Genomic DNA, 16,058 nt, shown 5'->3' with positions numbered 1-16,058 from the left:
AATGCGCCAAGTAACACAATTATTTATTGACAGTTGCATACAACACTGTAAAGTTTACAGTTGCAGCAAAACACATTGTCATAAATTTAGAATCAAGTAAAACAGTGCACTGTTCTCTGCCTGTCAAACAGTCCCATTTACCTTTCTTCAAGCAAAGTGGGCTCAGATCAGGAGTATGTGATAGACACAAGTATGGAGTACAAGTCAACGTCCCTTGCCGATGAGTGGTTGATTAGACTCATACGTGGATGTCAAGATCAAGAGACAGGCATGGTGGTTTTTGAATTCATGTGTGACGTGCACACGTGAAACAAACCAGATCTGGGCACTATATCCAGTGTTGATGAAACTTGGCCCTTTTCCATCAAAGGTACTGCAAAGGTGACTTTGTTGCTGAGAAAATGTGATGGTTTCTTCAAATATGTTCAAGATTCCTCGTCTTCAAGCTTCCGCAACTTTTGAATTCGCTCTAAAATTGTGACTGCAGTGGTGTTTGCAACATATTGGATAGAGTAGCAATTTCTGTACATGCTGTATTTCTCATCAGTTCTTTGCTTTTTTTAATAAGTCTAGATTTTTTTCTCAGTTGTCATCAGCAAAATGTAAAATTCAGAGTGACAACAATCCACTTCAAAGTCATACAAGCAGTGTGTTTTCAGCAAAACTGAGTATCGCCTCTTTAATCTAATATTTCAAATCATTCTCATCCTTTTCATAAAGTGAATCAAACATATGGAAACTATGTACAATCTTCTCTCCTCTTTGTTTCGTCCACCAAAAATGAACACATATTTGTTTGAGAGATCAGTTCTGATTTAGACTAGAGGGACGTCAAATAAATCCATGACGCCCTCGCTGTCGTCCAGATTGAAATAATAGTCCCTGTCACTAGGGGGCGGGCTCAGGCGAAGTAGTGGAGCAAACACTGAAACGAAACATTTTGGTACGCGCAACTTTAAAAGCTAATAAATAATATAGTAACTTATGGTAAAAACTTGCAAAATAAGTCTGTCTTGGAAAGTTTTGCCGGAAGGCAATTCTCTGTCTATGAATTTTTTATTTACTTTAAAAACATATTCACTTTCAAAAAGACTAGTTCAATGAATACACAGTCAAGTTAAACTTTATAAGATGACCCCAATCTATTTATGAGACTGGGTTAAGTTTCTTTATCGTTTATAAGTTTTATCCAGATTTGTAATTTTCAACTTGTTGTTTATAATCTATACATCTATAACACCAGTTAATACACCAACTGATAACGATTTTTAAACAGCTTAGAGACGTTTAAAAAGTACTCACTTTCAGAAGAGATGAGTTCATCGATGTCTATGTCTTTTGATGGATCAAATATCATGTCTGCTGGCATGTGTGATGAAGAGTCCGCCTGTTCTGTTACGTTTTCAGCTGAGAAAAAATTTTGATGTTACACTTTAGTAGTTCAAATTAATATTTATCACTGTGAATAAAATACATGCATGACAGTGGGGTAAACTTGCTTTAAAAAAAATCCATCGAAATTCTACACAAAAATGTTTTAAGAACACTTGATAAGTTACCATGATTGGAATCAAGCGAGATTTCATGGATACTTTTCCCTTTTTTTTTTCTCTCTTAAGTTCTGTTGAATCTATTCCATATCAGTACAAATTCAACATAATTTGTAAGTCCTTTTCCATATTGCTTTCTAATATGCATTCTGGTACACCTACTTTTACAGCTATCACCAAAAAGAAAACCCTTCCTAACTTCTCAGGCTATCTCAAATGCTTTCCATTAAAAACTCACAAATACTCCAGCAATTTTAAACAACAGAAGTAGTAGAGTACAAACTTCCACAAAATTTCAGCTCACCTTGCCCTTGTGACCCTACTACGTTTTGTTGCGATGCTGCTGCTTTACGCGGAGACGATCGTGTCGCCATGCGCGTGGTCACGGGTAGAGTGGCAGGCGATGTGGTATCCATGGGCACTGCCAGCGGCTGTGACTGCCGCAACGGAGACTTGCCCGGAGATTTTGTTAGTGGACTCTGGTTCTGAAAAAGGGTACAATCTATGGTAATAATTTGATCCTTCTTGTTCATGCTGTGATGACATGAAACAGAATTCAAGTTCATTATTTCATCGTGTGCTTTAATTTAGAGATGCTATTATTTGAATGCAAAGATATTTCATTAAGTTTCGGAAAACTAAATTAACAGTAAGTCTTTTCCGTATCTATTGATGTAGATTAAAATTGTCAGTAAAGTCAGGCTTTTTGGTAAAACACCAACCAACAGGTACTAACAACTAAAATAATGTTCTTTCTTTCTTTCTTTCTTTCTTTTTTTTTTTTTTTTTTTTTTTTTTGTTTTTCATTTTTTTTTTTGTTTTTTGCCGTACAATGTCATACTAATATCTGTACACATTTAGGTCTTTGCACAACCTCAAAAACATGCAGACAAAAACTCCCTGTTATATTTCTAAAGGTATACCCACCACTTCTTAAGATATACTTTACCCACCTTTGTCTGTGCCCCTTTCTTGATCTGCATAGGTGACCCCGGGGCAGGGTTCTCGTTTTGGCTGGGCTGCTGAGGAGCGCCCTCTTTAGGCGGAGGTACCTGGACTACGACTGGACTCGTGGACTCCGAGTCTTTGTTGACTAACAGCACCGATATTGGACCCGAATGGCTTTTGAGATGAATCTGGTATTTCTTCTTTTGGTTCTGTAAAAGAAGTGTGTATGATACAGTGTATGATACTACCTCAAATATTTAGATATATAGGATTGCAAAGAAAGTACAATTTGTTTTAATGCAAGGCTTTTCTTAGCGAATCATCCAGCCATCATTTGGATGGCCGCCAGTATCACTGGATGGCCTACATTTTCAAAGACAGCTAAACAGCTCATGAATTTTTTTGAAAAATGATGGCTTGACTTCCTGAAATTTTGTAGGAAATTATTAGTTAAAATTTTGTTGGTCTGTCCCACAATCCTGATAAAAGCCCTGTTTTAATATTATATATGACAAATAATACACGTAATATAGACATGAATATACTTGTAAAGTCAAGTTACCTATAGATTATGTATAAGACAAAGAATGAAATCCCCCTGTGAATTAAAAAAAAAATAAAATCCAATAATTTCCTTTTGAAAAAACATCAAGCTACCATATTCACCATCAACTTTACAACATACACTGTAGGAATAACAGCTAAACGATTTGTGCCCATTTCATCCAGAATAGTTTTTTTTTTTTTTTGCTCCCCAAGCAAAATTATCATCAACAGACAATTTTTATGGGATGTCTAACAAACCGGAGATCAAAACACTCAAATGAAAGAGACCTATCACAAATGCATCAGACTAACTTTGTACAGAAATAGCTCCCAAAAACACTGTTTACACGGGTATTGTCAACCGTGTGAGCCCAACACAATAAACAATTCACACAGTTAACAGTTAAGAAAACAAAGTCTATATCCAGAACAGAGGCACAATCACACCCGTACCAAGAGTGATTCTGATTCTATTAATACAGATTTCTTTACTCTGTCCTCAATTTTTACTGTTATCTAATTATGCTTACCTCAGTGGTGTTACAAGCAAACCATTTTCACAAGAGAAACAAATTGTGGAGATATTCATAAACTTAAACCATGCAGATACACAAATGAAATAATACAGAAATGAACCAAATCAGTTTCGCAAACTAAAGCACATGTAAACGAGCTTTTCGAATTCCTCCAGTGACGGCAGACTATTGTGCTGTATGTACCCGTGATGACCTGATATTGTTTGAACATCCGCTCTGTTGTTGTGAAATAAGACCACAGGTATGTTATTATAATGTACAATTGTGTACTACACAACTGGTTAATCCCATACAATAGACTGGTATTATATCAAAATGACCTAGATCTTAACAAGAATGCATTACCTAAATACTCAGTGTATAAATGTACCATGCTTTCCAGTTTCTATAAATTCTTATTCCTATAAATTCTTATTTATTGATGAGAATTGGGCTTCATAAGATAAATAGGACAGGACAAAGAAAGTTGAAACCAGGAAAAACCATTTCCCTGAAGTGAAATTACTCCATTTATGGAACCTTTCAAACATTTTCTAGCAACTTTTAACGCTGTCTCTTTCAAAAATAATAAGGACTAATCTTTAAAATGGAGTGAAAATCCTATCCAAAAAAAGAGAGAGATCTGGAAAATTTTAAAGCAGGTACCCAGACCAATAAAAGCATGGGACCTCCAAATCTACCCATGGAGACAAGCAACCTTAGGGAACCTGGGCACCAAATGTTTTCCCATTAAACTGTCCAGCCGTCATTCAGATGGCCGCCAGCATCACCGAACAGCCTAAATTTTCAAAGAAGGCTGGACATCATATGGATTTTTTTTTTTTTTTGAAATATGATGGCTTAAGGCATACTTGGACTCCCTGAAATTTTGTAGGAATTTACAGGTGGTAATTTTGCACGGCATGTACCCCCAATCCTGGGAAAAGCTCTGCTGAGCACAAACATTCAGTTTTGAGAAGAGGCCTGTCATGCACGAGAGTGAAATGCTAACTGCCGAGAGATTCACTGTAACAAGTATTCCCACAATTCCTTTTTAAGCCATTTACACTGCACAGAATCAGACATCAAATATAGACAGGCACAACTATTTGTTAGTCTTAAATTCCACTCTGAGGAATATAATTTTATAGCTCCTGTAGTTTGTTAAATGACAGGATGATAATTGTGTGCATGTGTGTGAGTGAGTATGTGTATGTGCGTGTTGGCAGGGGGGGGGGGGTAATACTTACTAATAGTGAAGTTAAATCTGGTCTGACAGGCTCTGTGAAACCTCCTATGTGAACCTGGAAAGAAATGCAATAAAATATTTTAAGATGATGATTTTATTGAAAAGCTCATAAGATTTCATCATAACTTCTATTTTCACATTTTTATTGATTTTTCTATTTTAGTCCATTTACTTACATGTAAACTTCACATGGAGTGAATGCTTTACATCTGAAGAAATGCTATCATATCCTTACTTATATTCTCAAATGTTCAGCTCATGTTATATTAAAATTGAGAAGTATGGAAAATGTTGCCCACAGCATTTTGCCATACCTTGTTGCCTGTAACATTTTAGTCTTGGTTAAAGTACGACAATATTCTCAATCATCATCTGAAATCAAGTACAACAACCAAGCTGATCTGAATGGCAATTCCCCCTTCTCTACTCACCCCCTCTGGTATTGGTACTTCTAGCTGTGTTCCTGAGGGGGCCTGGATGGCTAGTAAAGTATCACCTTTGAAACATTTGCAGATATCTTCGTGGGTGACGTAGGCCAATGTAACTTAAGGTTAAGGCAAGATAAGTTAGAGTTCAAATTCTCCTTTCCATTTTTAAAAAAGAATGCATCACATCTATAACTGAAAATAATTTTGATTCAAAAGTTGGGGGGGGAGGAGATTTATTTATTCTGTCTTTTTCTGGACAATTCACAAACTGCTGAGTAGTAGATACCACAGACAACAATGATTACATGATATCTAAGCTAGTAATTTCATGCTAAAAATTCAAATAAATCACCACATTTCTAAACTACAAGCACCCTTTTAAAGCAATTATTAGACTGTTTTTCATGAACGTAAAAGGAATTTCATCAGAAATACAAACAAGGAAAAAAAATCGTAAATTATTTTGAGAATCTTTTGAGATAAGGATAAGAAATATCAATCTTGAAAAATTAAATAAACAAACACCCGTCTCTAGGATACTTCAAGCATTGATAAGAGACACTTTCAGATTTTACGAACACTTAAAAATCAACAGTCTCTAAGACTGCAAGCACCTGCCGATGAAAGGATATTTGTGATTGGTCTGGTCATCAGTGACGTTCCTGATGCTTTGTTGGACCCACATCTTGTGTTGGTCGAGTTCTTTTTCCCTCCGGTCCAAGTCCTCCATCTCGTGTTTGAGCACCACTAGACGGTTGGAGATTTCTTGGGTGTTGCAGCCCGGCCCTGCTCCTCTGAAACAAGTAGAGTAAGAGTTGTGAATGCAAACACACTGCTAGCGTGATGCCAACTGGTTGTCTAAGACTAGCAGGATCGATCTAACTCTGAAAGGATTCGTGCAAAATTTCAATCAGTTTCAGCAGCTTAAATGTCTGTCATGCCCACTGAAGCTGCTAGGGGGTTATTAACTTTGGTGCACGCAGAAACTGAATGCAATTTAGCGAGAATCCCCTCGGAGATAGGTCAATCTTGCAAGTATGATAGGGTTAAGGGAATGGTCCCTAATTTTACCAAATCTTAATTAATCAATAACAAAATGCAGACAGAGAATTAAAACTTCTTTACAATGACAAATTAGACCTACAAAGATGAAGCACCAACTGAAAGTAGACATTCTCTTTTTTCTGTCTTAGAATCTTTACACTTTAAAAATACAAATCGGGGGTTTGGGCCAAACTAGTCCTCATTAACACAAATGCTCATCGTATGTAAACAAATATTTTCCTTTCTTGGTCTGGGGGATTATCCCCGTGACATAAACAAGTCAATCAGTCAGATAGGTACAGGGTATATTGGTAGAGTAATCATAGCTAATCTCGGTGTAAACAGCCTACGTAAACAGTGGGTGAACTTTTAAGATAAGGCTGCCAAGCTAGCAGACAGAGGCTCGTCCCCTCTGCCTGACAACCATCAGTTTTAGTTTTTCTGTGTCTTTGCAGAGCGTGGAACTTGGTCATGATCCACATCTAGTCTTGGTGAGATAAAGAATTTTATGTTCTTTGTGTTTTCACAAAGCAGGTTTCACGTCTAACCTTGGTGAGATTAAGAGTTATCTTCAGAAATTCCATTTTCTGATTTCCTACCTGCGGACTCTTTCAGCTAATGACACTTCTAGAAATACCATTAGCTTACTATGCATAGCTTTGTGGGTAAGGAAATTTGTATATTCAGGTTGTTGTTGCATAAGTCTGTTTTTGAAACAGTAAGTTTAGAACACTTGTCCATGTAAAGCTGCCCATACAGTAAGCTTATCAAAATTACCATTTTGTCTAATGTAGAAAATCACCAGCCAAGCAACTAAATAAACCACCAGATGCCATAATTTTTCCCAAAGAGTCAGATATACTCACTTCCATTGTATACTGTTTTTTGATTTCTTCTCTATCAGTCCAATTCCTTCCAAAACATTCGTGATATCGTAGATTCTTCTTTTTTGTCTTACAGCTAACGTATCTGCTGCCTGCAATAACATAACATAAATACATTCAGTTCAGGTTAGAAAACTGAACACTTGATAATCATATATATATATATATATATATATATATATATATATATATATATATATATATATTTTTTTTTTTTTTTTTTTTTTTTTTTTTTTTTTTTAATGGACTTTGATCTCATGAGAAGTAGCTGCAATAATTGAAGTTCTAGCATAATGTAAAAGTTGCAGTTAACTTTAATGCAAACTTTTTTTTTTTCAATTTGAGAGGCAAAGGCATGCAAATCTCAACAGTACCCATTATTTCAACTTATCTCAAGTTTCAATTCTGTAACATTCTTATAGTCAACAACTGAAGTAGTCTGGAAACTTCAATTACACACACCAAGACTCGAAATGAATTACAACCAAAGTTTCATACACTGAATGCATTGGCCACACAATGAAACAAAAATTTAACAAATCTTATCACGCAGCAACACAGGTTACTTTTCTGGTTTGTTTGTTGTGGTCTATAACTAAAATACAGCATCAATTGGCTCAGATGATTTAGCCTTTTAAATATTTCAAAACCTTGTTACATGGCATAACAACCTGATATGCTTTACAGGCTCAAATGTAATTGAAAATTGTTACTGTTAGTAGTACTACTATACAACATTAACACCTGTTTTGTGCTTGGCGTTAAATATCAGTCAAGTGCACCAAATACAAGCTAAACTGTTTGATGCTGTAAATAAATGGGACTTAAGGGCATTAGACTTCTATGAACTGCCCCAGCATGGTGACAATCACACACCATTAAAGAGGTTTTTAACAAGCCAAACATGGCAATCAATTAAGGTAAAGCTAACTGTGAAACTGACAGGGGGCGGTGGGCACAGAATCAGTTCTGCAATCAACACCAGCAAAGGAGTGTCTCAAATTCTCATGACTGAAAAAAAACTTTAAAATATTCATAACTTTTGATCAACTGAATCTATAGGGAATTAACATGCTGAGACATGCATTTTTAAAACACAGTAAATCAAGGTGACTAGAAAGGTTAAACTTTACTAAATCAAATATGACTTCACAATAAAACCAAAAGCATTTTAAGCATGTACCACAACATGACAAGAAACAAAATCCAGAGGGCAAAAAATAGTGTTTTAAGGTATGGGACTGCCCTTTGAACTAACTGCACTTCTAAAAAACCAAAACTGCACAAAATCTCAGCATGGAAAACTTCAAAAAGTACAAAAGTTCTAAATACTGCAAATAATTGCAAAGGTTCCTTAAGTCCAAAGTCACCTTTCCCATTATTTTCCAGGATGTTTTAAACTTTGGTCCCCATTAATAAAAGTAACTACCAATTCCAGGTCAATAACATTTGATTTAAACACACATGGTTACTGTGGTGAAAAATGCAAAGTTTCCATGGTAACAACATAACCTACAAAACTTGGTATTACAACACTTCGAGGCTTATACTGTACTAGTGCCATATCAGACATGGGAGGCCTTTACCAGTTATTTCAACTGAAAAATTTCTAATATATTTTTCAGTCCTGATGAAGAACTGCGATCTAGAACTTACAACTGAGAATCACTATTTGCCAATCATCAGATTTTACTGTAAACCTGTGAATGAAGAAATAACTGTTGTTGCATGCCACACACTACATATAATCCGAAAATAAATCAGCCACAGTTTCATAACTTTTAAAAATTCAAAAATTCTTGAATGTTGTTCATCTGCTGATTTGCATAAAATCAAAGATTCTACCAAAGCTTCTCTTCACTTGAAAATATTTGTGTTATCAGTTTTATACAGAAGTTAGCAGGCCCTGGAATTCTGATATTTTGATAGACTGAAAGGGTCAGTTTCATGTTGCTATCAGTGCTCTATGAGGAGTGATAATCATGTGTATTTATACCCAAGACTGGGTTCCCATACAGTACTTAGATCGATCCATCTGGATCGACCTAACTCCTTGGGGGTTCACGCTAAATTGCTATCAGCTCAAGAGGCTTAAATGTCTGTCACGCCTACTGAATCAGCTAGGGGGTAAGGTAATTACCCCCTAACAGCTCTAGGTGTAACAGACATTTAGCCGGTTAGGTTGATAGCGATTACTAGTTAGTGAGACTTCCAAGGAGACAGATCGATCCAAATATCTGTGGGAATGGTCCCTAAGTGGTGTTTAGGATAATTTGTATGAGTGTCCAGTTTGGTGTCGGGAATGAAAGATCATGTGTGGCATGCAGGTAAGGCTAGTGTTGCTGGGAGAAATAAAGGGCAAATTAGGAGATTATGAGAAAGACTGAGGGAGGCATCATTTACTACTAATGGGATTAACTGTGTATGTTTTGAAAGGAAAGCAAGTTATGAGAAAAGAGCTGGGGGAAGCAGTACATGTGGTGTGTGTGTGTGTGTTTGGGGGTGGGGTTGGTAGTGGTGGCTGTCTTGAAGAGAGGACAGGAGAGAGAGAGAGAGAGAGAGAGGTGGGGATAGCAGTGGATATGACTGAGCTGGTATGTGGGAAGAGGAGGAGTTAGCCTGAAGGGTGTCTTGCATAATAGCAGGTGGTGAGAGTGTAGATGGTGATAGAAGAGGCTCTTGAGGGTACTATGGGGGAGGAGGTGGAATGGGGGTGTGTAGGGTGGTAATGGTGTAGAACAATGAGTGTTGGTGTGTTCTCTCTCAAATGTGCCTTAATCAGCTACCACAGAGACTACTAAATGTGTACAACTGTGTCATCTTTATGGCCTGCTGCTATATAATACTATATGCTTATCACAGTGGATGGGGACACTGTCTGGTGCTATATTTGGTGTGGTATATTGACACAAAAAAATCCCCCAAAAGTGAAACCCCACATCACAATCAACCAATACAATGTGCTTATGCACAACTCTGTCAAAGCATATTTTCACGGCATATAATATCCACTACAGTTCAGCCTTTATAGAACATACTGATAGGAATAGTGGTGTAATATAGTCGAATTAAACTATATATGACATTATACTGGTATAATTACTAGTATATCAAAGTTGCAAATATTTTGCTGAATGAACGTCATTCATACAAGGATTCCACATTTGCCCAATATGCAGGTATCATAGCACAGCACATATGTGGACTACATATGTGGAATATCGATTTAAACGCCTTGTCACACGTATTGAATGGACGCTAAATCGGCGTGGGGTCAACAGGAGTCAGAGTGGAATGCAGATTTCCGTGCGTGGGGTACCTGTTGTTTTGAATAGGAAATGCAACCTACATAGAGAATGCTACTTGAAAGATAATCGGCGTACGGATATGTCAAGAATTCCCAGCTGAAATCCCACGCACACGTGATTAAAATGACAGATATTTTAAATTGTTCAATCAGTGCGTAGGATGCAGCATATAAAAGGTGACCCAGAATACAAACAATGAAAAAGGTAAACACAGCGACCTCTCGAAACGGGACCGTAAATTTCACACATTTCTCTAATACCGATTTGTGTAAAACTGCCCAAACTCACCACTTTCAGATCGAGCACGCCATCTTTTGCCTCCTGAAGAAGTGAGACGAATCTGGTGGTTAATAAACCGAGACTTTTCTCATGCCGACTCGGCGTGGTATCCGCAGCCATACTCACTGCAAGCCGTTGGGTAAACCACGCTTCGACGAGAGAATGCGTGGGTTGGCGTGAGGGGAGCTTCATCCTGGCATTTTAAAGATGGCTGCCTCCTGTAAGTCTTAATTTTTCGTCGCTGTTTTAAACAAAACCAGCTTTCTTTCCTAAACAGATATTTTAACTGAAATTCTACTAGGCATAGTGATGTGATAGTTTCGTTGGACACTTTCCCGTGTGTTTTCTGCCCCTGGCACTACATACCCCAAATCGCTACAGTATTTTGCAATAACCAGAAATGTACAGCGTAGACCATAAAATGCCCCTACATTCTAACTATCTTTCACTCTGCTGAGATAGAAATTTATTACCAAGGGGATAATTCATACTGAAGCAAAAGGTTGCTTGATTATGTGACGTGTAGTATGTCCGATATCTTACTGAGTGTACAAAACTGAATACCTTAATCCCCTGGGGATGTTTGGCAAGTAAAAATAATTCGAATAGAAATAATTAATACGTCTTAATAGGCAAAGTATGCTGTAAGAAGGTTGAAATGTTTTTCATTTGTAAAGTTTTTCACACAAGTACCATATTTTCCCTTTTATTCATTTAAACCTTTAATTATGGAATAGCACAATCATATAGTACATGCATACCCTATGTCTGAAAAAAAAAAAGACAAGCAATATGTTAGCATGAAATATTCATATTATGCATATTCTTACAATGTTCTTCTAGGTATGGTATGTAATACAGGCCCCCATGCCTGGCAAAATACACAGAACAGTCGCTATGCAACTAGCTATCAAAACAAAAGACAAGACTACCAGGATGAGCAACTTTATGGATATAACCGCAGTTGTAAGAAAATATGCCTTTCACCCATCTCCTGGTCTAGCGAAGGAGGGGCAAAGTTCAACAACTCCTCTTCAGTAGTCCACAAACTTGGAATTTTACTGGAATCGGAGGATCTTTCAGATTTAACTCTGAAAGTTGGCCACAAAACTTTCCAAGCCCACAGACTAATACTCAGCTGCGCCAGCGATGTGTTCAGAGTTATGTTAATGAACCCAAGATGGCCAGAAGCTCATAAAGCCAGCATTGTCCTCAAAGAGGAACCCGAATGTATCGCAGTGTTCCAGCATTTTCTGAGGTACCTGTACACCGGTGTTATTTCATTACACAGCAGGACTGTATTGCCTTTACTCATGCTGGCAGACAAATACAACATTGATGACCTTGGGCAGTTGTGCATAGACTTTATGTGTGAACACATGGTTGCTGCACCTGCTGAAATGTATGTCGTCTCATGGTTACAGTACGCACAAATCTGTGGGCATGGTAAGCTTGAAGTTGCCTGCAGTAACTTCGTGTCGTGGAATTTTGAAACTGTGATACAGACATCAGATTTCGTCCTCATGGATAGGAACTTACTTATACACTTTCTTAGTAGTTCTGAGTTAGTGATTAGTGATGAGTTTACACTCTATCTTGGTGTCCGTCACTGGTTGGCCCATCTATGCACAAGAACACAAAAAAAGTCTACCATGTTTCACGATGTTGTCCTACAAGTATTGGCCCATATTAGATTCCCCATGATGTCGCCAGTGCAGTTAGAGCAACTAAATCATCATCCCTTGTCTGCTGACTTTCAAGCATTTCTTCAGCAAAAGATCAAATTAGCCACTGAGTACCACTCTTCATCACTGGAGGCCAGAAAAAGCATGGCTGGTGTCAGTGGAGTTTGCGACGAGTTCAGACCAAGAAATTACACATGTGATACCTGGAGTACCGTTCTTTCCATCGAAAATTTCCCAACATTACCAGAGCACAGTGTTAGACCCATCATTTTCGCTACACCTGTCAGTGGGTCGAAGGCAGATGAAAATAGCCAATGGGAATGGAGCGCCGACTTGTACCCAAAAGGTATCCACTTCCAAGGCTGTGTCATGATAGGCTTGCAAAGGAACTACGACATTGAGGAAACTATCTACGAAAATGTCCGTCTAGCTCTGCAGGCAAAAGAAGACCCCAATGTGAAGTCATCCGCTTCTTCCTGCAGGCATGTTGACATTGCAGTGTTAGCCTTCGCAGAGGAGGGCAATATTGAATACGTCAGGAATGTGAAACATAAGAGGTTCATGTTTGATGGAGAATGGACGGTGTGTAATCTCAATGATGTGGTGCCTTTTAACGACCTCAATAGCAAAGTCACATCGTATCTGACAGGTCCAGAGAAATCCACCTTCAAAATTGTGATCATCATAAAACCAGTTTGAAAAGAAAGGGAGAAATGAAACAAACTTTTATGGCAAAGAAAGGGGATATTAGTCTCACCAGAATTATAAGACCCTGTTCACATGACAAGTCTATTTTCTAAAAATCTATTTTCTATTCGCGGTATCTTGTGATCACAGTCTGTGCCCTGAATACCCCGCGGCGTAATTACTGGCAGCGCGAGCCAGTTACTTCCAAAGCTGTAATTAATTCTCAGCTGCACTCAGAGTGATCACAAGATACTGCGAATAGAAAATAGATTTTTAGAAAATAGATTTTTAAGAGGGATATTTAATTTGGCAGACAAAGAGATTATATTTGTTTATTTGTTAATTTTTTTATTTTTTGATATGGTAATTATGAACAGATATTGATTATGGGAATTTTGCAACTGGTGGATTGAGCTCTTGAGTGGAAAGTTTAACTATCCAGTGAGTATTCATGCCACAATTTTTCATGCTGCTTTTGTGTCATTTGATGCAAGTCTTGGTCTGGTAAGAAATGTCAAATGTCAAAGTTGGTATTCTTGAAGCAGTGATGTTTATTTTTTTTTCTGTTGTCAGTCTTTTTTCTCGGTGAAAATGTGATTTTTAGGAACAACATTTTTCTGTAAGTTAATTGCATTAATTGGCTAGTTACAGATGTATGATAGTTGTGAATTGAGATGGACCAATTAGTAATAAATTGGCATAGATACCTTTTATACTTCTTAGACCCCATTTCCAGAGATTAGATCGATCTACTTTAGATCGACCTAACTCCCTGGGGGTTCACGCTAAATAGCTGTCAGCCGAGTGGATACGAAAGTTAATTACCTCCTTACAGCTTGTAGTAGGCGGGACGGACATTTAAGCCGGATTATCTGACAGTAATCTAGTGAGACTCCCCGCGGGGATAGATCGATCTAAAAGCTCTGGGAATACAGCCTAAGTCGTGTGTGTGTGTGAGAGAGAGAGAGAGAGAGATAGAGAGAGATTGTGAAATATATATGTTTGATAATGTGTTAAGTATATACCATTGTTCTCCAAAACACATGGATGCTGACTTTCATTTGCAGCAGTGTTGAGTTATGCAGATTTTTTTGTGATTATGGCAAACTTATCTAAACTATGTTGTTGTTTTTTTTATCTGAACCACTTTTATAAAAATGTTAGTGTTTGGTATTAGCTGTAAGTATATAACATTAGTCGGTATAGTGCAGTTCTCCTGGGAAGGAAACTTGTACAGATCAGTTTCGTCTGATTTTTTAAAAAAATCTTTGTTGTAAGATATTAATATGTTTTCATGATGACATTGTTGATATGGGAAAGTTTGTAAGGAATACAAAAAGCATTGTAATATATTGTCGCCATGTAAAAATGTCCATGTCAGACTCAGTGCAGTGTTCTCTGTGTGCTTTAATGCTGTTTTTGGTAAAAAAGTCTCTCTGGAAAAGCAAAGCTTTTGGGATGTATTGTATTTAAAGATGTCGATATTTATTGTATATTAGATTTAGACGTTTTGGTGAGGGACTAAGGGACCATTTCCAGACCCTATCAAATTAACTGTGGAGCGATCTATCTCTGAGGGGATTCTCGCAAAATTGCAATCAACTTAAGTGGCTTAGATGTCTGTCATGCCTACTGAAGCTGTTAGTGGGTAATTAATTATCATTAAGCAGCTTCATTAGGTGTGCCAGATATCTAAGCTGCTTTAGCAGCTTTAGCTAGAAACCCCTCAGAGATGGATCGATCCTGTTAAGTCGATCTAGGTATGGGAACCCAATCTTACAGTGAAGTGAGAGCAGAATGCCAGTGTATTAGGTGCCATACTAACTTGTCACCTGTGTCCTCCTAGGTGTCCAGACTGAGGTGTCCACGTGACACCTGTCAATATTTACTGCCTAAATTTTCTCTTTCATGTTAAATTGTTAATTGCTTTGGAAGTTGTTGTTTTTTAAGTTTGCACTGCTTTTGATATGTTGAGGATTTCTGATTTTTAGATAGTGCATTTGTGAAGAATTGTTTTCCTAAGATATACCTACCTGATGTTTGCAGTTTTCTGAAGCAGGGTTTTATGCATTTTAATTGTTATCAATTCTTCTGATTTTAAACCTGTTCTTGGTGATATCTTAGCACAGGAGGAATGTAGTTCTCTTGATGTTACACATCGTGGCTTAACTCAGTTTTTTTCCTGATAAGATGCTACTGATTTCCTGATAGGGTAAAATCTATCAATTATACAATATAGGTGCCCTTCTTTGCGAAAATTGCCTTGGAAGAGAGCTTCACGTTGGTGGCTAATGATTTGTAGTTTTATATTTGTTGCTTGGTATTTATATGGGCTTTCAGTGTCTCAAAGTGAAATATCGGGGGGAAATGTCACGTTTCTACTTTGCAGACATATTAGCCAACTGCATATGTTGTACCATCTTCCTGTTTCAATAAATTTTCTAGCTTAAAAGTTTGTCTATCTTTTCATTGCCATATGTATAAACACCTGGCTATAAGATGAAGCTTGTGCAGTAATCTGTTACATAATTTACGTAAAATAATGAACGCATTGTAAGTCGTGTAACGCTTAGTTTATAAATTATCATATTACAAAATGAAAAGAAGCAAATACGATCATTTCTACAAGTGTTCGTGACGTCTTCATTAGGATTATATTCATTAGTCCTTTGCTACAAGCAAAGGCATCTTTTTCTGCAGCTATATGTTAATTTAAAATCAACTTATTTTATTTAAAAATTTATATAAAATCAACTGTGTAAGAAGAAGCGAGAAAGCATGCTCAACTGTCTATCAGAAATAGACAAAATCATACTGACAGACAGTGACCAGAAACTATTCTACTAAACAAATAGGATTATAAACCCCAGTAAAGCACAAATTATCATTCCCATTAAAATAGGCCTAACCATGGCGTCAGAGGAATTTTGAGAGA

At 37.2% G+C, this 16,058-nt stretch overlaps 2 protein-coding genes across 3 annotated transcripts; one reads left to right on the top strand and one right to left on the bottom strand.

Moving 5' to 3' along the window:
• Positions 1–8: 8 nt before the first annotated feature.
• Positions 9–10,904, bottom strand: LOC106166921 (transcription factor E2F5). Of its 2 annotated transcripts, none has more exons than XM_087011182.1 (9): positions 10,761–10,904; positions 7,147–7,256; positions 5,869–6,030; positions 5,240–5,348; positions 4,810–4,863; positions 2,504–2,707; positions 1,834–2,035; positions 1,303–1,407; positions 9–925 (listed from the first exon to the last, which is right to left on the bottom strand). In XM_087011182.1, the coding sequence occupies exons 1-9, from the start codon at positions 10,869–10,871 to the stop codon at positions 816–818; spliced, it is 1,167 nt and encodes a 388-aa protein (XP_086867308.1). In that variant the 5' UTR covers positions 10,872–10,904; the 3' UTR covers positions 9–815. The 2 variants fall into 2 exon arrangements, with proteins under 2 accessions (XP_086867308.1, XP_013401038.2); XM_013545584.3 differs by having other exon boundaries at positions 1,855–2,035.
• On the top strand, positions 10,813–15,756 carry LOC106180884 (BTB/POZ domain-containing protein 17). Its single transcript, XM_013565059.3, has 2 exons — positions 10,813–10,971; positions 11,595–15,756. The coding sequence occupies exons 1-2, from the start codon at positions 10,959–10,961 to the stop codon at positions 13,133–13,135; spliced, it is 1,554 nt and encodes a 517-aa protein (XP_013420513.3). The 5' UTR covers positions 10,813–10,958; the 3' UTR covers positions 13,136–15,756.
• The last annotated feature ends 302 nt before the right edge of the window (positions 15,757–16,058 follow it).

Source organism: Lingula anatina, chromosome 4 (genome assembly GCF_051362555.1).
Source record: "Lingula anatina isolate TDL-2025a chromosome 4, LinAna3.0, whole genome shotgun sequence".
Classification (NCBI taxonomy): domain Eukaryota; kingdom Metazoa; phylum Brachiopoda; class Lingulata; order Lingulida; family Lingulidae; genus Lingula; species Lingula anatina.
This window is presented reverse-complemented; position numbering and strand designations above follow the sequence as displayed.

Excerpts from the sequence above, each read along its gene's own strand:
- LOC106166921 (XM_087011182.1), bottom strand. The coding sequence starts at position 10,871 with ATGGCTGCGGATACCACGCCGAGTCGGCATGAGAAAAGTCTCGGTTTA. Across the intron at positions 6,031-7,146 it reads AAAAACAGTATACAATGGAA|AGGAGCAGGGCCGGGCTGCA; the intron begins GTGAGTATATCT and ends TACTTGTTTCAG. Across the intron at positions 926-1,302 it reads TGAACTCATCTCTTCTGAAA|TGTTTGCTCCACTACTTCGC; the intron begins GTGAGTACTTTT and ends GTTTCGTTTCAG.